At 43.2% G+C, this 26119-nt stretch overlaps 1 protein-coding gene across 2 annotated transcripts in view; it reads left to right on the top strand.

Moving 5' to 3' along the window:
* Positions 1-26119, top strand: part of SYNPR (synaptoporin) — a 271672-nt gene that overhangs the window by 163539 nt on the left and 82014 nt on the right. For both annotated transcript variants that reach the window (XM_084902714.1, XM_084902715.1), the window contains one exon: positions 12111-12235. In XM_084902714.1, coding sequence (XP_084758840.1) covers positions 12111-12235 — 125 coding nt within the window. The remainder of the gene's footprint in view (positions 1-12110; positions 12236-26119) is intronic.

Here is a 26119-nt window from a genome sequence, read left to right as displayed (position 1 = left end):
GCATGTATGTGATACTTGGTAAATTGCTTTTTTTTTTCTTTGTAAAAGATTACAACTTTCTAGAATCCTATTTATTATTTAGCTGTTGCATAATATTCCATTAGTTGCCTCAGAATTCATTTGATTAATATATATTTTCTATAGACATGAAGATTGTTATAAATTTTTTACTATTTCTTTTTTTAAATGTTTTTTTATTGATTTCAGAGAGGAAGAGAGAGATAGAAACATCAATGATGAGAGAAAATCATTGATCAGCTGCCTCCTGCATCCTTACTGGGAATCAAGCCCACAGCCGGTGCATGTGCCCTGACCTGGAATCAAACCTTGACCTCCTGGTTCATAGGTTGATGCTCAACCCTGGAGCCATACCAGTCAGGCTATTTGTATTATTTCAACCATGCATTTTACTTCAAAGATTTGTGTCAGGCTTATGCTGGAAAATAAAATTTGAGCAGAATAAAATTTCAATTTATGGACAAGTGTTAAGGCACAGGAGTTTCTAGGTAATGGAAATGGCCAGACATTGAATGGGCTTGATGACCCTGTCTTGACTTTATAAAATGTCATGGATGCTTATTTCACATCTGCCCCTTTCCCCCACAAGTGTCTGTGGCAAACTCTGGGAACTGAGTGACTCGACAATCATTCCTGGGCCTTGTGCTCTTGCCTACCTCCCCTATAGAGCCCAGGAAAGCCGAATGCCTACTTCCCAGCCTCCCATGCAGCTAAGGATGTCCATGGACATAACTACCCTTTTGTGATTATGAGGCAAAGACCTTAATGGCCAAAGAGATGGTGGCCTAGTCATCAGCAATACCAGCAGCCACTTGATTCTGGACTTCTCGGTGTGTATGAAACACAAACTCCTTATTCAAGCCACTGTGGGTCAAGCATTCTGTCTCCAAGCTGCAGGTTTAAGAAAATGAAAATGGAACTTTTGTTATGTAAGTAATTGGAATTCTTTTTCTGCTGTGCTTGGTTAGAATTCCTCGGGTGATGGGGTGAAGTACCAATTCTGTAAGGCTGCTGTTGTCTGGGAAGATTTCACACAAATCATAAAGCAGACAGAGAACACAGTATCCCAGTTTTAACAGGCAGCAGGAGATGGAACACAGTGTGGAGGGCACTGGCGCTAGTTAAGAACACAGATAGGTATATTCAATGACAGGAAAAAATACACGGCTCTGTGGGGAGAGCTTTGGACAATGGTTTTCAGTGGTTCCCAATCAGATACAATTCTATTGCCTTCCAGGGACAACTTGCAGTTTTAAATCTTCCCATGAAGGTCCCATCCCAGGTTTTATAGGGTTGTTCACAAAGCCTTCTGGGTCAATGTTGCAATAACCATAAACTGATGGCCAAGAAGGTGCTTGGTCAATTTCCTTGGAAAAATCCAATTATCAGCGGGAGCAGAAACACTAAGGGAGAGAAGAATTGGACAAAGATGAGTGGAAATGGAACATTAAGTTTTAAGGGTGTTTGTCAGTCGGCTGGGGGCCTCCTAGGGAGTAAGTGGGGTATGAGGGAAGGCACAGTTAATAATAATAATAAATAAATAAAAAACCTGTCTGCACCAGAAAATATCCTGACAGGAGGTATTTCTCATTTTTCCAAGGATAATTGAGGTAATCAGCGTCTATAAACAACTGTGCTTCCAGAAATGGCCTTCGGGGTGCTGAGGACAAATGGCTCATCAGCCGCACGCAAGGAGAAGGACGGGGGTTCATCAAAGGAGGGAAAGAACGGAAACTGGGTCTCTTTAGCCTATAAGCTGTTGAATGTTTGAGGTGTCTGAAAATGAGAAAGCCACCCACCCCCACTGTGAGTGGCTGGCAGGAGGGACTTGTCATGTGTGATTGGCATAACCAACTTACATCAGGCTCTTTCAATGTTCCTATCATATCAGACCCTAATTCTCCCCCCGACTTGAAGGCCTGTGAGGCTGCAGAGAAAAGGCTTGTGTTGCTGATGCAAAATACAAAAGCTGCCACTCACATCCAGGTATGGTCAGGGCTTTGTCTTGCGGAAGCTTCCTTTAGTGCTCACCTGGCTTTCGGAGCAGTGATGTGACAGAGAAACTTAACAAGCCCATGATTAGTGTTGCTGTATTAGTATTTCCATGACATGCTGCAGCCAAAAGGGACCCCTTCACAGCCCTGGGAGAGTTGGGAATAAGGAAGATAAAAGGCAGATCCATGTTCATACCATGACTAACTACTTCATATACCAATAAGCCCTGTGACCCTGGCATGCTGTTTGAATTCAGTCTCCTCAATTGTAAAACAAGGGGATGTGTTTATGCTTTAAGGGAGTGTTGAAAAGATTGAGTTCATGTAAATAGTGTACTTACTGAAGTGACTGGTACAGAAAACCAAATGTGGTTGTTTATTATTACTATCATCATCATTGTCATTATCATCATCATCATCACTATCACACAATATTTTTTATTTTGTTCTCCAGAGCCAGAACATACTTTTCCAAGCACTTCATCTCATCTTCATGCATATGCAGGTGGGGCAAAAATAGGTTTACAATTGTGAGTATGCTAAACACAGAGCTTATTCTTATATTATCATTTATTGATTATTGTTTTATTTTCTATGCAGTCAACTGTAAACTAATTTTGCCTCATCCCTTATTCATTTACTTGATTAAAATTTATGAATCACCTATGATGTTTTGAGGACACAAAGATGCCTGAAATGTGGTCTCATTGGCAAAAGGTTTGCAGACCATCTGGGGAAGTCAGACACTTGCTCATCTTCCAGTATCTCGTACCCCTCCCCTCAGTCCATTCTCCACTGCAACGAGTGTGGCCTTTCTGAAATGCATACTGGTATTTGGCCTTGCCACTCCCCTGCTGAAAATTCAGTGCCTCCATGAGACCCAGGTTTCTTTACATTGACAAACTTTCTGTAAGGGGCAGATAGTAAATATGCTTGGCTTTGTGTAGCATGAAAGCAGCCATAGATGATGGGATGTGGCTGGATATGGCACAGAGGCCATAGTTTAGACCATACCTGATGGATCCCTGCCTGCATCTTGAGCAATCACTTCCTTCTTCCTAAATGCATAGACCAAATGTGCCTTACTTGTTTACTTGAGTATAACTTGACTTGCTACTCTCTCTGCTTAGAATACTCTTCTTCTCCCTCTTACCTGGGTAGAACCAACATGCTTTCCTGGTTTCTGCTTAGCTATGCACTTCTCCAGACAGCTATTCTTCGTGTCTCCTCTAATCCTCTGCAAATATGTACCATGTTTTTCTCTAACATGCTGCAATCACTGCCTGTTCATTCCCTTGTCCATATTCCCAAATAGACAGCAAGTTCCTTGGAGGTGTGGGGAGGATGTATTTATTTAGTCACCAAGTATTTAGGGAATACCTACCACATACCGAGCACTGTGCATAACGACAGAGTCAGCAAGAAACAAAGACAAGAGTATTACCTTTTTTCAGGGAAGTGGTCAAGCAAAACAAACAGGAGAAGAAATAATACCAAACAAATAGAGATATTAGGAAGTGTTCTCATGTTAAAAAAACAAAAAACAAACAAACAAAACAAAACAAAACAGCAGAAAATAATGGGACCAGAGTAGGGGTGGGTTGGAGTCAGAGGATCCACTCCAGAGAGTGTAGTCAAAGAAGACTTCCTATTTACAAGGAGAGCAGCTTATTTAGAAAGAGCTGAGAGTGTGCTACTGGTTAAGTTAGATACTGAGAGAGGTGAGATCAGTAGATAGATACTGTTCCCTTTATAAATATATCTTAAAGCCCATTGAAATACCTGCAAAGTAAGAGGAAGTCGGTCTATGTTCAATAACTGTCTCAGATGGATTTTCCAAAAGCAGATCCTGAGATGTGAGCTTTGTCTCAAAAGCTATATTGGACAGGCGATGCCAGGAAGCATGACCCTGAGTGGAGAAATGGGACAGAGAAAGAAGGGAAGCCAAACAAGGGCATGTAAATGAGCGGATGTTGCTGCAGGCAACTGTTGCTCAACCTTGGGGGAGTCCTATGAGAAACTATTGAACACACCTGAAAATTTCCCCATAGAGGTGCAAGGGCACTGGAGTTTTATCCACCAGTTTTCTTGACACATTAGTTGGAAGCTGCCATGGACTTAACTCCCAGGAACTTCCCTGATGCCTCAGTCACAGGCTGAGCACATTCCTGCTCCCCGAGAAAGTCCTCAGTAGAGACTCCGGTGTTTGAAGGGAAACTCTTTGATGTGTGCAAGGACTGCCCCCCTAAGGCTGCAGGTGGCCTCTAAGGTGTTTAGGGGAAACATCAACAACCTCTGCCATAATAAAGAGGTGAATGAGGGATTTAATGGGTAAAGGGGTCTATGAATGAATAATTGTACCTCAATAAAATCAGCCCACGGGGAACAGCCTATATAATAAAGAGATAATATGCAAATTGACTCTCACAAGATGGCTGCCTACGACCAAGCCAGCAAGGGGTTTGTGAGAGACACCAAATGACTGAACAAGCAGGAAGCATGGGCAACCAGGCCAGCAGCGGGACGGGGAGTGGGTGAGAGGCAGTTAGTGTTGACCAGGCCAGCAGGGGGGGCAGTTAGGGGCAATCAGGCTGGCACACAGAGGCAGTGAAAGGTAATCAGGCTAGCAGGGGGTGAGGGACAGTTAGGGGCGACCAGGCAGGCAGGCAGGTGAGCAATTAGGAGCCAGCAGTTCAGGATTGTGAGAGGAATGTCCAACTGCTGATTTAGGATCAGGCCTAAACCAGCAGTCAGACATCCCCCAAGGGGTCCCAGATTGGAAAGGGTGCAGGCTGGCCTGAGGGGACCCTCCCTTCCCCCACGCACGAATTTCATGCATTGAGCTTCTAGTATGACATAATAGGAGTGACTCAATGAAACAGCCACAGAGGAGATTCAGGGAAAGTCCCCTGGTGGCAGTAGTGGGTTGGAACCCAGTAGTGTGTTCTGCATTCCTCTTGCAGAACCAAATAGCCACCTCTTCTCTGTCCCATTGAGGTACAATTATTCATTCTTTGACCCCTTTACCCAGTGGATTGTGCAGCTCTCTTCCCAATCAAGGTTCAGAAGTATTATGTTGGAATTGGCCACGATGGGTATATTTACACCATGGCAATTGGTAAATGCTATAAATAAAAGCTTTGCTCTCTGAATATCTGATTGCTAGCACACACTGCTTGGTGGTAATATGACTACTAGTACTTAGTCCCAATCTCCCAACACCTTTTATAACCAATCTCCTTACTCCCACTTACTTCTTCTAAGACATCTCTCAGGCCTTGGAAGATGTCCCCTCCTTGACATCACTGCAGACCACAGATTCCTAGGAGAGCCATCAATCAGCTTGATTGCCTGTCCTCCTCCAACCAGTTGCTTTCAGCTATGCCTTGCAAATTAACCAGAAGTAGTAACAGCAGCTTTCATTGATTTTCCTTATGTGGGTCAATCAGTTCCGAGGAGGGAGATGCTTGCTCTCTTTCCTGGGGAAAAAATCTTTAGTTTCATTAACTGTGCAAAGATATTCCTGCTGTGGGCAATTTTGACTTGTGGATACTTATTAAGCTGGAAAATGCAAGGCAATTCTTCTGTTCTTATCTACCTGAGTGTATTTCTAATCAGGCTACAAACAAGGAGAGTCTTCACCAGCCAATTCTGTCCATTTAGAGAATAATACATATTTTCCGGCATATAAGACAACCCCCTAATTTTACAGTTAAAACATAGGTTTAGGCCTATATTCGCTGTATAAGACTACCCCCCACTTCAAAGAAAAGACTTACTTTGCCGTCAAGATCTGCAGGTAATTTTTGTGCAATTTTGGTCTTTTGCCCCTGATTTTCGGTTGACTTTTTTTCGGTTCAAACGTCGTCTTATACACCGGAAAATACGATAGTTTGTTGTTAGGAATGGAGCCATACATCATTCAAGACAGTAGTAAAATGAGAGTTTATTGCGGGAGATTTATTTTATTCTCCTGAGCTGAAGGGAAGTGAGTGACTGGGCCAGTGGCTACGGTATTGATACCTTGGAATGTGCTAGAGGTGAGAACTCTGCTTTGTCTGAAGGGAATTGGGAGTTTTAGGAAAGATGGGAATGCAGAGGTTTTCAATTTCACTGGGTAGGACAAATGAACTTTTGCCCCTAGGTTGTGCCTTCAAAATCTAGCAAGTTGAGCGAGGACACTGCATTGCCAGAAAGAAGGCAGGGTTGGCTGAGGACAAGTACAGGGAGCCCAGAATTTAGAGAGAATGACACCTGTGCACACACGTACACCATGTCTTTACAGGTCTCATTGGGGCATTTAGAGAGTCAGCCTCAAACAGAATCCTCTCCCCTGACACACTCGGTCCCCTCAGGTGCCTGTCCATCTGGCCTCCCAGGACCCACACCCATTCCTCACCGTATCCTGGCTGCACAACGGTGTTCCCATCCCTCCATCTCCCAGAGAGGGACACTGTCTGCCATAGGAAAGCATTCCTTTTGCAGAACCGAACACCTGAGGACACTCAAACCTTGCCAATAGTAACAATCTCTCAGAACAATTGTCAAGCTAAGGAAGGTTCCCTTTGTAACATATTCCAAGGTTTTCCTTCTAAAATCCTCCACCCGTCAAGGGTAAAAAGAGGAGGTAAGAAAGGGAGGGAAGGAGGGATGGAGGGAGGGAGGGAAAGGAAAGAGAGATAGAAGGCCAAGCAGCCACTCTGCATGGCTGCTGAGCTCCCAGGGAGGTGCTTGGGAGACACACAGAAGTGTGGAGAGCCTCAGGCCACATGGTGTGCTTTGGACAGAGAAGCCTGCACCATTTGACCTGCCTTCTGCCCACATGGCCAACAAGTGTTCTTTCTATTGCTTTAGAGCAGATTACAAGAATGCTAACATAGGGAATCTGGAGACCAGGATTCTAGTTCCAACTGTGCTCCACTTAAGTCAGGGCAAATGAACATTCCTCTCTAGTTCTCAGCCTCTTCAACAGTGTAGGAGTTTTAACATGTATGGAAGGCCACTAGCCTGCTGCTTTACATGTGTTCTCCCAGCTGATGGACATACAGGCATGCAACATAAATACTATTATTCTCAACCTCTCGGGCTTCTCCTCCCCAGGTTTCACGCACACTCTTCCCTCTGCCCAGAGCACTTTTCTCCACCCCAGCCCCTTTTCCCAAAGCTCCCTCCCCTTCAGCCTCAAGTTTAATTTAAATACATCTGCAGGTGTAACTCCCTGTTAAATGAGCTTCCCCTCAAATGTGTAGCACAGTTTGTAATTACTTCATTTGTGTGCTCTTTTGGTTCTGTCTCCTGCATCCAGCATTAAGCTCAATAGTGGACAGGGACCTTCTCTGTCTTTTCTCTACCTTTGTATGCTTTTGTTTCTGATCAGCTGGCACCTAGTATGTCCACCATTAGACATCTGCTGAATAACCCTACTGAAGGGTGCATGCTAGAGGCAATGGATGAATGTTTCTCTCACATGGATGTTTCTCTCTCTCTCTCCTCTCCTTTCCTCCCTCTCTAAAAACAAAACAAAACAACACATAAAAACAAGCAAACAAATCAAAACCCAGGTGCTGAATGAAGCAGCGAGTGTGGCCTGGGACCTGACTTGGCAGATGTGAGAGGTGAGGGTGGAGAAGTGAACTCACTCAGAGTAGACAGCCAGGAATTGGACCCGAACTCTGGTCTGCCTGATGCCAGGACTTCTTGTGTCACCACCTAGGGTGGGTGGCTGGGCCAGGAAATTGGTGGGAGGATTTCCAAAGGTCCATTCCACTCTAGGTTTCCAATCAACACCAAGAGGATGTTGACCCCAAAGAATTTGCAGTTCCCTCTCTTCACTGTGTCTTAATGTATTCTAGTTAGCAGACCATGCTTGGCTGATATACTCTGAAGGAGTTGATTTCACATTCCCAAGTACAGAATCAACCATCCTTGTAATATGTTCCTCACTCAGCAGGACCCAACTCTGCCGTGTTGTACAGATATTATCTGTTTAATCCTCGCTTCATGATATTATTGAATTTGGTATTGGTCACACAGTATGGTTTCTCTTTAATCAGTGAGGACTGTGGGGAGAGGAGAAAGTTAACCAGAAATCCCATGGGCATCATATTTAACTCCCGTACGTCTTGTTCTCAGAACTCAGTAGAAGTTAAAAATAAAACCACAGTTATGTGTGTGGTTTCGACAGTCTGATGCCTGCCTTCTATGCATTTAACATTTTGAACTAATTAAATACATAATTATCATTCCATCTTCAGTTCATTACATGGTGGTATTAATAATATCTTACTATATATAAAGCACTTTAACATAAGACAGAATACGAAGGACAATTTCTTGGTAGCCATCAAGTGCTAAAATTACCAGGATTTGTCTTTCTACCTTCTACTCTAAAATCACTACACTTCAGTATTTCAAGGAATTTTTAAAATCATGAAACTACTGAAAAACATTATACACCGAAACCGGTTTGGCTCAGAGGATAGAGCGTCGGTCTGCAGACTGAAAGGTCCCAGGTTCGATTCCGGTCAGGGGCATGTACCTTGGTTGCAGACACATCCCCAGTAGGGGGTGTGCAAGGGGCAGCTGATCGATGATTCTCTCTCATCGATGTTTCTAACTCTTTATCTTTTTCTCTTCCTCTATGTAAAAAAATCAATAAAATATATATTTTTTTTAAAAAAAGAAAGACATTATACTATTTATTGGGCCACATCTTTAATAGAGGAATATAATACTAATCACACGTACAACCCTTACACGTGTGTAAATTCCACATGAATCTCTGCATGGACTGAGAGGGAGCTGCCTATGAGTACCTACTCCACCTCATTTCAGTCTCCCCTTGGTTCAGGGAGACAGAGGGCTTCCCTGTTTTGAGGTGAAGAAGCTTGGACAGGGAGCGCTTTCTCCACAGCCACGCTGCAGGGCTTGGGTTCCCCCACTCCATTCCCACCTCTGGAAGACACGCCAGAGGTGCCATCCTGACATGGCACCGAGGGCAGAGACACCCAGTATTATCTGGTGAAGTCTAGGATTAAGCATTGAACAATTAAACTCCCTTCCTCTTTATTCCTACCACCACAAAGAGCTGCCAGAGGAGCACTTGGTCAGAAGAAGTAAGCACATGCATGCCACAGAGACATGATATCAGGGTCCCTGTGGCCCTAACATTCACTGGCTTAGTCCCCAGGGTGCAGAGTGGATTGCAGTAGCTTCTGAATACCTCCCAAGTCCACCGGTGAGTCAAACTAGGAAGAGAAGCAGTAAAAGCAAAAATGATCAGTTTTTCTTTTAAAAAAATATATATTTTATTTATTTATTTATTTATTTATTTATTTATTTATTTATTTATTTTACAGAGAGGAAGGAAGAGGGATAGAGAGCTGGAAACATCAGCGAGAGAGAAACATCTATCAGCTGCCTCCTGCACAACTCCCACTGGGGATGTGCCCACAACCAAGGTACATACCCTTGACCGAAATTGAACCTGGGACCCATCAGTCTGCAGGCCGACGCTCCATCCACTGAGCCAAGCCAGTCAGGGCTGATCAGTTTTTCTTGGCATGCTTGGGTCTTGCTTCACTGTGGCTGGTGGTTGTATAAATTGGCTAAGGATGAGACTCCCACACACTGAGACCTGGTGCTCTGAAATGGCATTCTCAGACACTCACCTAGTCATCCCCAATGCTTTAGCTCTAAAACTATCTGATCCTAAGAACAATTCAAATATTTTTAAATTCAAAATTCCTATTCTTTTTACAGCTAAGGCTGAATCCAACTAAAGGATTGACTTATGATTTATACACTGAGTGGCCAGATTATTGTGATCTCTGAATGCATAATAATCTGGCCACTTAGTATATATCAATATATATATATTAGAGGCCCAGTTCATGAATTCATGCATGGGTGAGGTCCAGCCAGCCTGGCCAGGGAGAGGGGATATAGGCAGTTGGCCAGCCTACCTGCCTGCTAGTTGAACTCCGGTCAAGGGGACAATTTGCATATTAGCCTTCTATTATATAGGATATATAGTGAGTGGCCAGATTATTATGCGTTCAGAGATCATAATAATCTGGCCACTCAATGTATACTGGGAACTGAAAGCTTTGTCGAACTATCAAAGTTGAGGCAAAAAAAAATTTTTTTTTGGTCTCAGTATAAATCATAATGACTTGGAAGCCCCCACAAGGTTTGTGTACTTCTCAAAGGGTCCACGTGGATTATCGGTGCTCATCACCTCAGCCCCAGCTCTGTGAGTGTGTCCTCACCACACATGAAGACGGGGTATCTCACTTAAACCTGAGGCACACGCAGGAGTGGAGTGCAAACCGAAATGGAGTGGGCAGATGCAATGGAAGAACTAATGCATTTGTTAGAGGAAGCACCCAGGGAGGCTGCAAGTCTTACTTTCTCGGCTCTCAAAGCTTTTGGTGGTATTGTTGAAAAATCTATATATAAACCTCATCCTGAGCATCTGAACAGTATCCAAACTCAACATTTTTCACATAATACTTTTACTAGCCTTTCTTTTTCTTCATACTTTCTAGCAGTGATATGAAATGTCTGAATGGAAGGGTATAATGAAAAAAACAAAAAAAACAAAAAAACCCACAATAACACATCTCTAAAAGGCTTTATATTAAAGATGTGAAGAGGAAGAGGGATTAAAAAATATTTTTCTATTTAAAAATCAGTAAACAAAAACATGTCAACAGTAAATACAGACCAAGTTGTTTCTGGTGTTGGTGCTTTTAAGGATTAAAACAAACTGATGATGTAAGTCATGTAAGCTGCAGTTATAAATACATTATGGTAATTGCTCTTAAATGCATATACTGAGTTTGTTTTCTGAACAACTGGAAAAGATCCATTCTTATTATAAACTAGAGGCCCAGTGCACAAGATTTGTGCACTCAGGGTGTCCCTCAGCTAGGCCTGCACCCTCTTGTAGTCCAGGAGTCCACGAGGGGCGTCCATCTGATGGCTTACGCCCTCTCTGGAGAGCCTTAGCTCTGCTGTGGAGGTGGGAGAGGCTCCTGGCACCGCTGCTATGTTTGCCAGCTGTGAGCCCGGCTCAGGCTTTCTGACTGAGCTGTGCTTCCCATGGGAATGCACTGACCACCAGGGGCAGCTCCTGCATTGAGCATCTGCCCCCTGATGGTCAGTGTACATCATAACAACCAGTTGTTCTGCTGTTTGGTCAATTTGCATATTAGTCTTTTATTATATAGGATTAGAAGCCCAGTGCACAAAATTCGTACATGGGTAGGGGCCCTAGGCATGGCCAGTGATCTTTGGGGCAATCGGGGGGCCCCCATTGACACCCACCTTGGCTGGCCTGGCACTGACTGCTTACCGGCACCGCCCTCCACTGCCGCCAGTCACCTCCCTCTGTGGTTCGATGGTGGGGTGATCAAGGGGCCCCCACTGGCACCTGCCTTGGCTGGCATGGGGCCTGCAAGCTGGAGGCAGCTCCTGCATTGAGCATCTTCCCCCTGGTGGTTAGTGCATGACATAGCAACCAGTCATTCTGCCAGAGGTTCCACTGTTCAGTTGATTTGCATATTAGGCTTTTATTATCTAGGATTATGAGTTATTGTCAAAATAATGAAAAGCTTTGTTTTCACATGCTTTATCTTGATTAAAACTATCATAATAAAAAATTTGCTCATGTCTTTTTAATATTTTTTCTCCAAAAGATAAACATGTTTATTGTAGAAAAATACAGATAAACAAAAAGAAGAAAGCCAAGGGACACCCCAAATTCTTCCCATCTGGAGGCGTCCATCATTAACCCCGTGGTGTGCAAAGCTTTCCATACTCTTTGGTGTGAAATGACATCTCCACCTTCTGAGGCCTGGCAGCCTTTACATACTCAAACACACATGTTTGTCCTCGAGTTCAGTTTATCTCCAGGCGAAGTGGCTCCAGCTTGCCAGATGCCACCTCCCTGTTCTCCACCATCATTGTCTTCATCTTCCAGCCTGAACCAAACGTTAGCAGAACCATAGCCTCTCTCAACCCACCACGAAGCTCCTGTTGGTATTTCTCATTGGATCAGCATCACTCTCATAGGGTTTATTTTGTTCTTCACAGCTTTTTGCAATCTTTGCATTTGCAACATGCGGTGGCTATTCCGGAGGCCTGCGGCTGAGTGTGGACTGTGTCAACAAGACGGACAGTGACCTCAGCATTGACATAGCGTTTGCCTACCCGTTCAGGTAAGGCATGGTGGCAGGTGCCCGCTGGCCATGCAGAGAGGGCACTCTCTTCCTTTCATTGTTTCTCAAAAAGTAATGCAATCTCCCAGGGACTTCTGGGTAAACAGAAAGAATTCTGCCTGAGTCCATAAAATACTCAAGCAAGTAAAATGCCCACCTACTACCCCTCCTCACCACTCTGACCTCTACCCCTCCCCACCACCTCTTACCCTGACCTCTCACCCTGACCTGTGTGAGCTGTACCTTCAAACCAGAACTGATTCTCCTCCAAAAAACTGCTACAAGTAGTCCAGTATTGGGGATTGTCTACATGGAGACCTCAGTTATACAATCCTTCCTCCCACCTATAGCCCAATCTTAAGGCCTCCCAAGTTCTAAACAGGATTAATGCCATTTCTAACTTCATATTGACTATGCGATATTGGCTGATAATATATAGAATAAGATTAATATCTAATATTATTTCCACGTGTCAGTCACTTTACTTGCTGTTTGCTTGTTAAGTTCATTTGGTCATCACAATGACCTTTGAGAGAAGCACAATTACCATCACCATTTAAAATGAGGATGCCCTAACTGGTTTGGCTCAGTGGATAGAGCATCGGCTGCGGACTGAAAGGTCCCAGGTTCGATTCTAGTCAAGGGCATTTACCTTGGTTTCGGGCACATCTCCAGTAGGAGGTGTGCAGGAGGCAAGCTGATCAATGTTTCCTCCCATCGATGTTTCAAACTCTCTATTCCTCTCCCTTCCTCTCTGTTAAATAATCAATAAAATATATTTAAAATAAAAAATAAAAGTAAAATAAAATGAGGAAACCGAGGCACAGATATGTTTGTTCACATTCCCTCGGCCAGTAAATGGCAGCGTCAGGGTTTGAGCCCACCTGGGTTGAGAGCAGAGCTCATGTATCTATTGCTATACTTAGCTTGAGATAATTTCTTCAATAAATTCTGTTTGAAGTTAATGCCTTATTCACAAAATATCTGCCAGGGCTTGTCTTGAATCAGACATGTTGTGATTCCAATTGAGATCCAATGGGGATTAATTAAATTTAATTTTGAAATAATTTACTCACAAATTTTTGGCACCAGATAGTATGATGTTTTTAAAACAACTCTCAACACAATGTCTGCATCTTATTAATGCACTCTCTTGCTTACTTCAATTTAACAAACATGTATTGAGTAACCACATTGAGCCAGACACGACACTGGCCCTGGAATTGCAGAGAAGGGTAAAGATTGAACTACAGCACTTTTCTTATTCGGGCTAGTGCAGCACTTTCCCAAGTCTCTCCATGGAGCCTGGATACTTCATGTTTCTAAGGAAGGAATAAAAGAAGTAGATGACTAAGTGGGAGGGAAGGAGAATTTAAAAATTATATACGTAGTCAAATAAGTTTAAGAAGACTTCTTAGCACTTTGCCCTTCTAATGCACACTTTAAGTCACAGAGAGAAGCACAGTGCTTCCCAAATGTGTCTGACCACAGAAAACCTTTCTAATTGAGCATCTCAGGAGATTTGTATCTCATGAACACATCTTAATATACTGACCCAGGGATTTTTCCTAATCCCAAACAAAAGTGCCTTAGTTCATAGGCAACAAACCACAGGAAAGTGGCATTTATACCAAACAGTTTGTACTTAATAGTTTTTAAAAGTAAAGCTGATAAAAACTGAAAACATCTCTACTCAAGTAGATGCTCTCCTAACATAAGAGAATCCAAAATTAATTAATTAAGCAAATTAAAATAAATTAAGCAAATATTAAGCAAAGAACCCCTGGTAATATGGTAAGAAGAGCTTCCTGCACTGCTAGAAGGCAGAATAGGAGTGCTTGACACTGGAGTCCTTCATGAACTCCTTGACTTAAGTGGAGAATGGCCAAGTCAATGCAAGCTCACTGGTCTGCATGCGGAATCTGGTATAGGAGATAAGAATCACCAATGGCTGGGCTGCTGTGGTGGGATGCTTAGTAACATTCCTCATGAAGGTGTGAGGTCTGCATGGCCTTCTACATTGATTTTCCACCAAGAGATGCGAAAGTCAAACCCTTAAGATATAAAGAGCAGCAGGTCACTAAACATGGAGCACAGGCCTCTCTGTCTGTCTCTCAAACTGGAAGAGACTATAATCAAAAGACTTGTCAAGGCAGGAGGTCAGTGCCTGGGTTGGGGTGGAGAGAGGCAGGGTGATATTTAATTTCATGCAACCCCTGGCTAACTGTACCATTTGAAAAGACCCTTGAAGGTAACACTTTCCAGCACTGAGCTTCATTTTCTTCCCAGGACAAATTACAATTAAAGGCAACTGAAGAAATTGTATGAAAATGTTTATTGCCATCTGTAAGTGTAGTGGCCCACTCATTTGAAAGAATTTTACTTGGGTTCTGAAACAAAGATGATCAACCATTTTTTTGTGTGTGTTTTTTCCAGTATCAGAACTTTTCTTCCAAACATTACCTTGCTCAGAAGCTTTGCATAGAGAACAGAAATGAGTTATTGAGAAAGTTGAAGGAGGGGAAGAAAGGGGCTTGAAGCACCCAGCTATTCTTTCTCAGCCCTCTTCCTGCCACACACAGAGCACACTCCCCCGTACACTCCCTCACCCTGCACCCATCCCTGCCCTGCTGTGCTATTCCTATGAAATCTCCTCAGAACCCTAGGTCTCCTAGAAGTCATTTAAGCCACTGTTCTAAAAAGCAAGAAAATTGTTGCCACTGTGCTTACCACAACTGCATAGCATTTACTGCCTACCATTCAGGAACCGACTCAGCCCACAGAGTGCCTTGCAGTTTTATCCAGTTAATGCCCATCTAGGAAATACACATAGCGGTCCAAAGAGGCTAGGTTTCACTAGAAATGCAATTTCGCTTATACATTTGGATATTTTAAAATGTTGTGCCATTACCTTTTTGGAGAAGATCTGAGTAGTAAGCAAAGGCATCTGGAATTTATGCAGATTATTTTGAAGTCCTTCGTTTCAGAAGAAGTTGGGTTAGCAAGATGGTAGTGAGGCAAATCATAAAAAGAGTTTATTTTCTCCTCAAACTTCATAAGCCATTGTCAATGATTTGATCATCATCTTGAAATAAAATAAGAGCATTCAGCTGCTTCAAACTATTCAGTTTATTGCAAACATAAGGAACACAATGAACTCTAATGCCAAGCCATTGGAACAAAAACAATTACAATAGTTCTCCCGTATCCTCAGGGGATACATTCCTAGACACCAGTGGATGCATGAAACTTCAGAGAGTACCAAGCCCTATAAATACTATGTTTTTCCTATGCATAAATACCTATGATAAGATTCAATTGAGGCCCAGTAAGAGATTAACAACAATAAAACAGAATGATTATAACAATGTGGTGTGATAAAAGTTGCATAAGTTGCACTGTACTCTCTCTTCTTGTGAGGATGTGAGATGATACAATGCCCATGTGATGAGATGAACTGAGGTGAATGAGGCTTTATTGAGTAAGGTAAGGCTGGCCTGCATACAGCCACTGCCATATTACTGCAGTCAATCTAATAACCGAGTCAGCTACTAGGCAGCTGGGAGCATCTACAGTGTGGAAATTCACATCCTAAGCAGGATGGAGACCGATGGCATGAGATTGCACCCCATTACCTGGAGCAGCACGCAGCTAAGCCTATGAATTATTTATTCCTGGAATTTCTCATTTAATATTTTCCGACCTTGGTTGGCCACAGGGAACTGAAAAGTAGAAAGCAAAATTTCATATTTTGCTGAGATGGCTATAGCTTGTAAATGACAGCAAAGGAAGCCACTTAACTTTTTTTGTCAGATGATTACATGTAGGATAATGTCAATTTAGTGAATGCTAGGTAATTTTTATAAATATGTGCTGCTTCCAATAAATATGCCAAACTATGTGACTCCTTCACACCACTACATGCACTCGCATCAAAAGGAATTTACATTCAGCACTATATCATTTTATTATGGGAATGAAATATTTCTCACCTGAACTTTCTTTTGATTTGTGGTTAAAATGAACAAGTAACATTAGATATTTTTTCATCTACTAAAATGTATTAGTCTGATAAAAACTTTTTGACCAAAAAGTTGTTGGGGAGGACTTCTGGATTTCTAGGTGATGAGATTCTGAGTGAATCAAATATTGTTTTTACATTTGTCTAATTTTTTCTGATATTCTACAAGTTTTTGAGATTTTTTTCACACTGTGAATGTACTGAGGCAACATAGGATAGCTTGAACTATAGAGACAAACTACCTGGTTATAAATCCCCACGGAGTTACTATTTACTAGTAACTGTGTTTACTAGTTACTAGTTACTATTTACTAGGCATAGCGTGTGATATTAAGAAATCGCTTACCTTTTCTGTTCCTTATCTGTAAAACAGATACAATGTCACTTATTTCATAGTAGTGTTGTAGTAAATGAGCAATATATGCAAAATGCTTAACCCAAGGTATAGCATTCAATAAGGTCTCTTAGTATATGATTATTGTTTTCATAATCAAGAAAGGGTAATTAAAAATAGCTAAGAGAGATCATTATTCTACTTAAATAGCAGAATTACTCTGAAGACAACATAAATAATCCCTTTATTATGTGATATTTCACCTAGAATGGGAGCTTCCCAACCCTCTCTGTCCCAATATGCAGATATTGAAAGGTGTGTACATATTTAACTGTCTTACATTTAGTAACTTGCTTTTAGTTCTTATCTTTAAAGCTTATTTGGGTCTTTGAAGGTATTATTATCAGGCTCATTGTTTGTTTTTGTTTTTTTCTCATTAAACTGTTGGGAGAATGGAAACCTCCCAAAGTGACAGGACTGAGGGTGCTGGGTGAGGGTGCTGGGTGAAGGTTCTGGGTGCAGTCAGCGTGATCCTGATTGGTTGTTGGGATGAGTGGGATAGAAGAATGAAACTGTGAGTCTTGTAATTCTTGAAACAGGAAATTTGAAGGCTGAGCCTCTGGGTTGAGGGAAAGATGAGCTGGGGCTGCTTATCTGAGCACCGCTGTGTAAAGTTCTCCTTTTATAACTCCAGCCGCCTTCCTGAGTCAGAACCCCCTCCTGTTTGGAACATGGGCACAGGTGGAGGCTGACTCCAGGCGAGCTGTGGAGTTCAGGCCATTATCTAGAAATGCTGGCTCTGTCTGGGGGAAGCATTTACACCGGTGATAATAAACAATGTTTTTTATTTTACCACAAGGGCCAATTCGGGGAAAGTAAATATGTTAAGGGCTGCAATTTTTTAAATATATTGTGTCCAGAAAATGCTTCATTTGCAATTACATTTAAGCAATCCTTTATTGCTTCTCATATCCAAAGGATTTCACTCTTTTTGGCTAAAGTTTTAGGAGCTTCATTACCACAGTATCTCATGTCCATGTGCTTTAAAGTAAATTTTGTGTGTGATGAGACCCGGTGATTCCATGGGGCTCAGAGTTGGGGAGGTTTGAAGGTAGGGCAGCTGAAGGGCTAATGGTGGAACTCTTGCCAAACCTCTGGCTTCAAATCCCAGTTGTGCCATCCAGCATATGAGCAAACGATAGCCTCCTGGGCTTTAGCTCCCCTGATTATAAGAAGATAGTATCACTTTCCTCAGAGGATGGGTATGATGGTTCACATAAGTCACCTAAGTTAATTGTGTGACCCAGAGTCGGGCACACATCAAGTGTCCATCCCTTGTATTACCCTGGTTGTTGACATAGTTAATAGCACCTAGCGCAGGGAGCTGGAACCAGATGACAGCTATGGCCAAAGACATGGACAGTCCTTTCTGCAGTGAAGAGAGGAGCTGTCATTTGTAGGGAATGTCTGCAGAGATCACAGACAATGGGGCAAAATGGCTGCTGGCGTGACATGGGTCCAATGAAAAAAGTAATAAATGGCAAATTATTCTACTTTCACTCCACTCTACTGTTTGCCACCCAACATGGGCACAGGTGGTTTGGTACTGCTAGTTTGGAACTCTTTTGTTGCAGTACTTCCCCCAAAAAAGAGTGGTGGTGAATTAGATACAGACGTGTAATTTTCTTGGCAAAAGATCCCTGGAAACACCAGTAAAGTGTGGGGAGTGAGACAGGGAAAGGAAGAAAGCCAGTAAAGAGTGGATTAATGGGCAAGGTACCACTGTGGGCAACTGGGGAAACTGAGACTTCTCAAAACTGTGGGTAACATGCTTAGGCAGGCGATGAAGCTGTGGTGATTATCTACCTACTCCTGTTGGCCCCTGGTCAAAAGTTGCTTCTGACCAATGGCCAACCACGCATGTGCTTGCAGCCCAAGAAAGCCTTCTAGCAGAGATCGTGGATGCTCACCGAAGACCATCATCGTGTACAAAAATGGTGGGTGCCAGAGAGACCCGGGTGGTCAGCTGATGGCCTCTAATACAACAGGGAAATTCTCTAATCATTTTTCCTACATCAGTGAGTGACCCCACGTTGTATCATGTATTTATTCTCCCTGCAGTGTACAAGGCCCCAAACTATGTAAGGTTTGATTTATATTGTTTGATAAAGTGCACAGGACCCTTTTCTGGTGAGATTTAAGTCATATGGGGATGAGAGAAAGAGAGTAAAGACACACACACACACACACACACACACACACACAGTCGTGGTCATTTCTAAGAAGAGGGTGAGAGGGTGAGCATAGTTCAGAGATGGAAAGTGGGTGTTGCTGTGTGTTGGGGGTTAAAGGACACCTGGCTATATAAACACCCCAGCAGGGCTTCCCTGAGGAGGTGGCACCTAAGCCATTCAAAAGAGAAGCAGAAAGGAAGTCCCGAGCAAAGGGAGCGACATGGACCAGTCGAGAGGACAGGACGGGGCTAGCAGGTGAAGCCCCTTTTAGATGAGCTGCTGGGGAAAATGACATTGCAGCGCAGACCTGCAAGAAGTAAGAGCGGGAGAGCCAGAGAGTGGTGCCTGGGAGATATCAGGGCGGAATATTCCCGAGAGGAGAGGGCAGGTGCAGAGGCCCAATGTCTGAGTTTGGAGACATAAACAAGTCATATCTGTATCAGTCAGGGTCCATTCAAAAGAGAGCTCATGTTAGGTGGCTCAGTTTTTTAAAGTAATACAAGGAAAGAACCAGGTAGACAGAGCTTTGATGATCGGAAAAGGGACCAAGAGGCAATCCAGAGGTTAGCACCTGTGAGGAGCCGCCCACACCCTGACGGCTAGCACAGTGGTTGGCAAGTACCGACCATGAGCCAAATTCAGCCAGCCCACTGCCTGGCTTTATAGCTCACAAGCTAAGAATCTTCAAGTGATTACATGGTAAGTACTGCATAACTACCAACACAACATCCTCGGTTTTGTCTACTGGCTCATAAAGCCCTTTAAAAAATAAGTTTACTGACTACTGGGCACGAGGCATAAAAGGAGGAGGTGTCTTACTGGAAGCACAGAGGGGCCTGTGTGGAGGAGCCGGGACCACAGAGGCTCCAGAAGGAGCAGGAAGCAAGAAAAAAATGCAGCCGCTGCTGGAGACGCTGCCCAAAGAGCAAGAGGAAGAGGCGGAGAAGCACCCTAGCCTCTCCCTTGCTCCTGCCTTCCATCTCCCACCAGAGCTCCCACCAGGCAAACCCACCTGGAAAGCAGTTGTTAAGGGAGTCAGGCCCCAGAGATGCAGAGCAGAGCAGGAGAGGAGCAAAGCATGGAAGTGAGAACAGACAAGCAATGGCTAGCACCGAGTTTCTCTCAGAACCTCCGTGTTGTCTTCTACAAAATGGGAAAACTGGGTCGAAACTTTCTTAAGAGAGAATGAAACCTCTAACCACACGAAACTAGAAGCGTGGCTGTACTTTCCCTCAGCCAGAGAGGCTGGGAGTGCCCCAGCCACTGCTACTTCAGAGAACAGAAAAAAATGTAAAGATTCAACAGAAGCACTTAATGCAGATCTCTTTCTTCCAGCTTCACGGGGCTTGCTCTGATACGTGTTCTATTTGCATAAAAGCTGGACAGGCTTCTAACGACCAGGTTTGGGGCACGTCTTGAAGATGATTGTGTGTTATGTAACCGAGGCGGTTGTGTGTGGAGCTCTCCTGGGGAGGCGACAGGCAGCAGAGATGCAATCAGTGGATCCGGAAGGAGCCTCACTGCAGGTCTCGGCCACACTCTGCAGCGGTACAGAGCAGGCCTGGCCGAGTGTGCTGGGCAGCATCTCATTACCTGGGAGAGGCTCCACACCCTAGCATGCAAAATTATATACCTTTCTGAAAGGCATAAAAATTCACTCTTCCTTACATCTGTTATCATGTCTGGAATGGGGGTGGGAGAGAGAGACTGACTGTGCGTTTCCTAGCAAAGGACAAAGGGATTTGGCTATTGGAAGCCCAGCAGGCAGCATCCCACGCACAGCTACAGGTATGTCCTATCCCTTGAAACGGTAGATGTCTGATCCCTGGTCCCATGAACCTCCTCTGTTTCCTTCTCTCCTGGAACCAGAGAAATGTTGGAACATTCTTTGTGGCCCCTGGAGCTTATCAAGCAGGCATCAGTTGAGTAGCAGAGACCTGTGTTCCCTCTCCCCATCCCACCATCCCTGAGAGAATGGCATCTCTCGGGGCCACAGGTCAAACAAAAAGGAGGCAAGATCTCAGGCTGGTGGCTTGCCAGGTGCTTACCAGTCAGAACTGAAAAGTAAAAGCCTCAGAGCCTGGGATTCAAGAGGTGACGTCTCTAAGGCTGGGATTCACATTCCTGATTCCCCGTCCAGGATCCAGCTGTGGGCACTGCACACGAGACGGTCCGTGTGCACCTACCTGCATTTGTATCATGTTGTAGAGCACATGTGTCAAACACAAGGCCCGCGGGCCAAATCCAGCCCGCCAGGCCTTGCAATGTGGCCCGCACCGCGCTGTCATCACTGTACTCCGCTGTCAGTTTATGACATTGTCAGTTTATGACTGTTCAGTAAACCATTCGGCCCGCGATTTAGGCTGGATTTTAGATTTTGGCCCCTTCTCTGATTGAGTTCGACACCCCTATTGTAGAGAGAACGCTTGTGAAAAATCGAGATGCCAGTATCCTGCCCTAGACCTACCCGCTCAGCATTCTGCCCTGGGGCCCAGAATTGACATTTACCAAAGTCCCCCAATGATCCTTAGACACACGGAAATTGGAGAGCTGGTGACTTAAGGAGAAATAGGTATAACTTCAAGCTATAATTGTCTGATAAAAGGCAAGTGTGTGAATAGCGAGTGGATGTGTTCTATTTTCTATTATTCCCAGATTACTAGTTGGGGCATATGTTACTCTTGGAAGGAAAAAGAAAAAAAAAAACTGCCAAAAAAAAAAAAGCAAATGGTAAGTTAAGCTGAATAGTAGTGAGAAACCTACATCAATTTTACTACCTCCCCCCACAACTCATAATATGCTTTTGAGCATGTCCCCCTCAAAAGGTGGAAATGGTAGTGGCCTTTCCCCCAGGCCAAGTGGACATGAAGGTAGAAATCAGGAAGTGGGAGAAATATGTCAATTCTTTCATCGTGTGTGTGTGTGTGTGTGTGTGTGTGTATGTGTAATGATTAACAGTTATTGTTACGGTCATTATCCCCTTGTCACAACGCTGTAACAGGCAAAGCCAGACTATTTCATTTCCCTTTATATGGAGCAGCACAGAGGCTTACACTTTACTCAAAGTCACACAGCTAGTAAATTTCAACCCAGAATCTACCCACATTAATTTTACTACCTCCCCCCACAACTCATAATATGGCTTCTATGGGTGTGTCGATGGAGTTGTTCACTCCCATCCCAAACTCTCTTCTAACAATAGTGTAAGTCATGAAGAAGATGATGATGAAGGTGGTGACAATAATCATTATCATCGTCAAGTAAAAGCCACTATTTATTGATGATTTTACCATCTAAGAAGAATTGTGCACAGCATATCACACATTATTGTATCACTAGAGGCCCAGCACACAAGATCGTGTGCAGGTACGGTCCCTATGCCTAGCGTGCGATCAGAGCCACCTCTGGCTGCCAACAGCTGGCCTCGCCCCCCGCTGCCACCCACCTGGGTTCCCAGTTTGCCATCTGGTGATGGAAGCCTGATGGGGGGAGACCAAGAGTTCGACTGGTCCACCTGCTTAAGGCCCTACCCCCGTCGTAGGTTGCCCTCTGTGTGTGGTGACCAGTGACCAGCAGGATGGGGGCCTTGACCTGGCACCTCCCACAACCCCCACCAGCCACCCTGGTTCCCCATTCACCATGTGGTGATCATAGCCTGTGGGCCAGGAGGAGGGACGAGAGCCAATGGTACCACCTATTTGCCAGCCCCACCCCCTCCGCAGGTAAGCCTCTGTGTGCCGGGTGACTCTCAGGGTGGAGGCCTTGGCCTGGTGCCACCTGCATTCCCCGCCACTCACCCCGGTTCCCCGTTCACCATCTGGCGATTGGAGCCTGCTGGTGGGGCAATGGGGTGGAGTGGAGAAGTGAGTGAGAGACGGTCAGTGCATCTCATAGTGACTGGTCAAGCGGTCGTTCGGGTCGTTCTGCCGTTATGGTCGCTGGGCTTTTATTATATAGGATAACATTCATATGAGACAACATCTCTATGAAATAGGTTCTCTGAACTCCACCTGATAGGTGACAAAACTAAGGCTCATGGAGGTCCAGTGACTTGCCCAAGGCCATGCACCTGCCAAGTGGCAAGGCTGGACTTTGAATATCTGTGCTTGGCTAACACCAGCGGCAGTGAGGTCTTTGAGTTGACAAACCCCCACAATTGCAGAGACTCCTTTTATCACTCCTTGATGTTTAGCCTGCACCCCACAGATAGGCGAGCTGGGGGGGGGGGTGGTGGTGGTGGTGGTTAGGGAATGGTTCTCAGGGACATCGTGTTCCTTGGGACTCAGAATTGCTTTTCTAGTTGATTTCCCAAGTCCAACAATAAACGTTGAAGGAAAAGTAATCCCAGACTGCATCTGTTACGATCACCCATTTTCCTTCTTGCAGCTATTTAGAATTTGAAATAAATTACCTGTTGCTGATACAGTTTGTAGAACTCTTTACTTTTTATTTTAAAAGACTCTGTGCTAAAGCAGCAGCTGTCACTTGGAGACTGAGTGTTAAGGAGTCACCTAAATGAAAGGGTTTTCAAAGAATAAAGTTCTTCCAAAGGGTTTAGTGATACTGTCGGCTCTCAGTTCCCTGGCAAGAGGGTGAATGGAGAGGGAAGCAGGAATTGGAATCAAGAGGTCTCAGACTAATCAGGAGTCTTGAACATCCTTCCTTACGGTGAAAGAGCTTTAGTTAAAATGGTCTTCTGACTCTGAGATATCAGAAATCAGTGGACGGTACAGAAAACACTTTTCCTAATTGCAGAGTTGAGACTTCCCTGTACTCAATCAGCTCTTGCACTCGTTAGAAGCTAGCTGAGCATTAAGCTTAACAGCCTACATTCATGTCTTATTTTAGCATACCCAGGAAGGGTTTCATTTTCCATCATTTCTTTCACCACCTTACATCCCATCATCTAAAACAGTTACACTTCTTAAAATATATTTTTATTAGAAAAAAGATCACATTTTTGTTTTAAAAATCCCATTATGCAGAAATGAATGAAGTAAAATACCAGAATCCCCCATTAATGTAATTTCTCAGAGATAATCATTATCTTAAGTTTTGAGGTCTATCATTTTAGACATTTTCTTTGCCTGTACTCATTTTTTAATTCAAACTGTTTCTGGTGTAAACACGATCTTCCAAATTCTTAATTTTACAAAAGTGTAGATGTCTTTCCATGCCAGTCTTAATAGATCCACCACATTTTTGGCCTCATAGCTAGACCATAATTTATTGCGTAGCAAGACTAACTTATTGCATATCAAGACCATAATTTACTAAGTCAATTACCTACTGGTGAAAATTTAGGCTCAGTGTTTTCACTTGTAAACAATGCTACAACTAACTTAGTTTCATAATTTCATTCTAAGGTAAGTTTCTGGGGCAACAGGTATATAAGTCTTACATTTTTATAGAATTTGTCAAATTCCTCCCCAGAAAGCAATTTATAGGCCCACCATTGAGGTATAAAGGTACCTAGTTCTCCACAATCTTCCCAAAATGGAATAATATCAGTGCATTTATTTATCAGTGAGAATGAGCATATTTTATAATATATTATTAAACATTTATATTCCTGGCAACATTTTTTAAAAAACCGTATGCCCATTTAAAAATATATATTTGTTTTTATTGATTTCAGAGAGAAGGAGGGAGAGGTAGAAAGAGATAGAAACATCAATGATGAGAGAGAATCATCCACAGGCTGCCTCCTGCTGGACATTGAGCCCGCAACCTGGGCAAGCGTCCAGCCCGGGAATCGAATGGAGACTTCATGGTTTATAGGTTGGCATTCAACCACTGAGCAATGCCATTTGGGTCCATTTTTCTTCAGATCTGATTTCTGGCATATGAACCTTATCACTTTCTCCCACCCCAGTTCCTTTATTAAATCAACATTATTCAATATACTCCTTTGATATTTATTAATTAATGCAACAAATATTCACTATGGTGCAAGGTACTGTGCTTGGCAATGACTGAAATTTAAAAATGAAAAAAGAATAGGTTGTCTTTTCATGGAGCTTAGTCTTTTAAAATAATACTAATACACACTCTGGCCAATGTGTGCAGTGGTTAAAGCATAAGCCTGCCACACTGAAGGGTCTCAAGTTTGATTCCTGGTCAAGGGCATATAGCTGGGCTGCAAGTTCGATCTCTGGCACTGGTAGGGGAATGTGTAGAAGGCAACCAATGTGCCTTTCTCACATCAATGCTTCTCTATCTATCTATCTTTCATGCACCCTCTCTCCCCTCCATTTTCTAAAAATCAATGGGGAAAAAAATCTTCCAGCGAGGACAAGAGAGAGAGAGAGAGAGAGAGAGAGAGAGAGAGAGAGAGAGAGAGAGAGAGATAACAGCTCTAATCATCACATTCTCACAAAAAAAGTTCTTCTTTTGACTCACCCATCAAAGCAAAATAAAATAATACTAAACACTGATGATATTGAGACACAGAGAGGTTATATGGCTCATGTAGAACCCACAGCAAGTCCTTGGTTATGCAGAAATTTGCACTAAATGTCCCTAAAATCCTTATCCAATAGGACCATCACACAGAATCACAATGTAGATAATTAGAATGAAGACTTATTAATCTCTACTACTGAAAAGGAGGCCTATAACAAATTGCCTAAATTAACAAATGAATGTTTACCCAGTATGATAGGACATTTGAGGAATTCATATACCAAATTAATTTACATCAGGGTGCTCAATAAGCCCTCGTTAAATGTTGACATTGCTCAATAGTGGTTGCAAAGAGAACTCACTTGCCAACCCCTGTTCTCTCACAGATACAAAATATTATGAAAGAGCTTGTCTTTGGGTTAATTTTCAATAATTTATTTTTATTTATCTCTATGTTTAGTTTATTCCTCACCAAAATGAGAAGGGACTGCTTTCTCCCATCTTTTTGCCACAAGTCATCACAAGCAATTTTTAAGAGTAAATACTATAGAGAATGCACAATTAAATATGATTTTTGCCAACATCTTAGACTGATGTGGCCTTTACCATTTTCAAACCTGAAATTACTACTCTGATTGCCACGGTCTCTAAGATAGAATTTAGTCTCTCCACAGAGTGAGCATTGTCTAAAGAATGATGAAGTTCAATGTTCCCTTTTTTCAGACAAAAAAAAAAGTGAAGCATAAAGATCCCATATTGGAAGAACAAGTACCAGAGAAGAAAATGAACATAAATGCCTCATGTCGTGCAAGACTACATGAAAACGTAAAGTGAATTACTTTCTTGCTCAGGCTCATCACTAGCGCCCAGATGACTGTGTTTCTTTATTT

The sequence above is a fragment of the Pipistrellus hanaki genome (genome assembly GCF_964339955.1).
Source record: "Pipistrellus hanaki genome assembly, chromosome: 13".
NCBI classification, from domain to species: Eukaryota; Metazoa; Chordata; class Mammalia; order Chiroptera; family Vespertilionidae; genus Pipistrellus; species Pipistrellus hanaki.
Note: the sequence above shows the minus strand (reverse complement) of the source record. Positions and strands in the feature narration are given on the sequence as shown.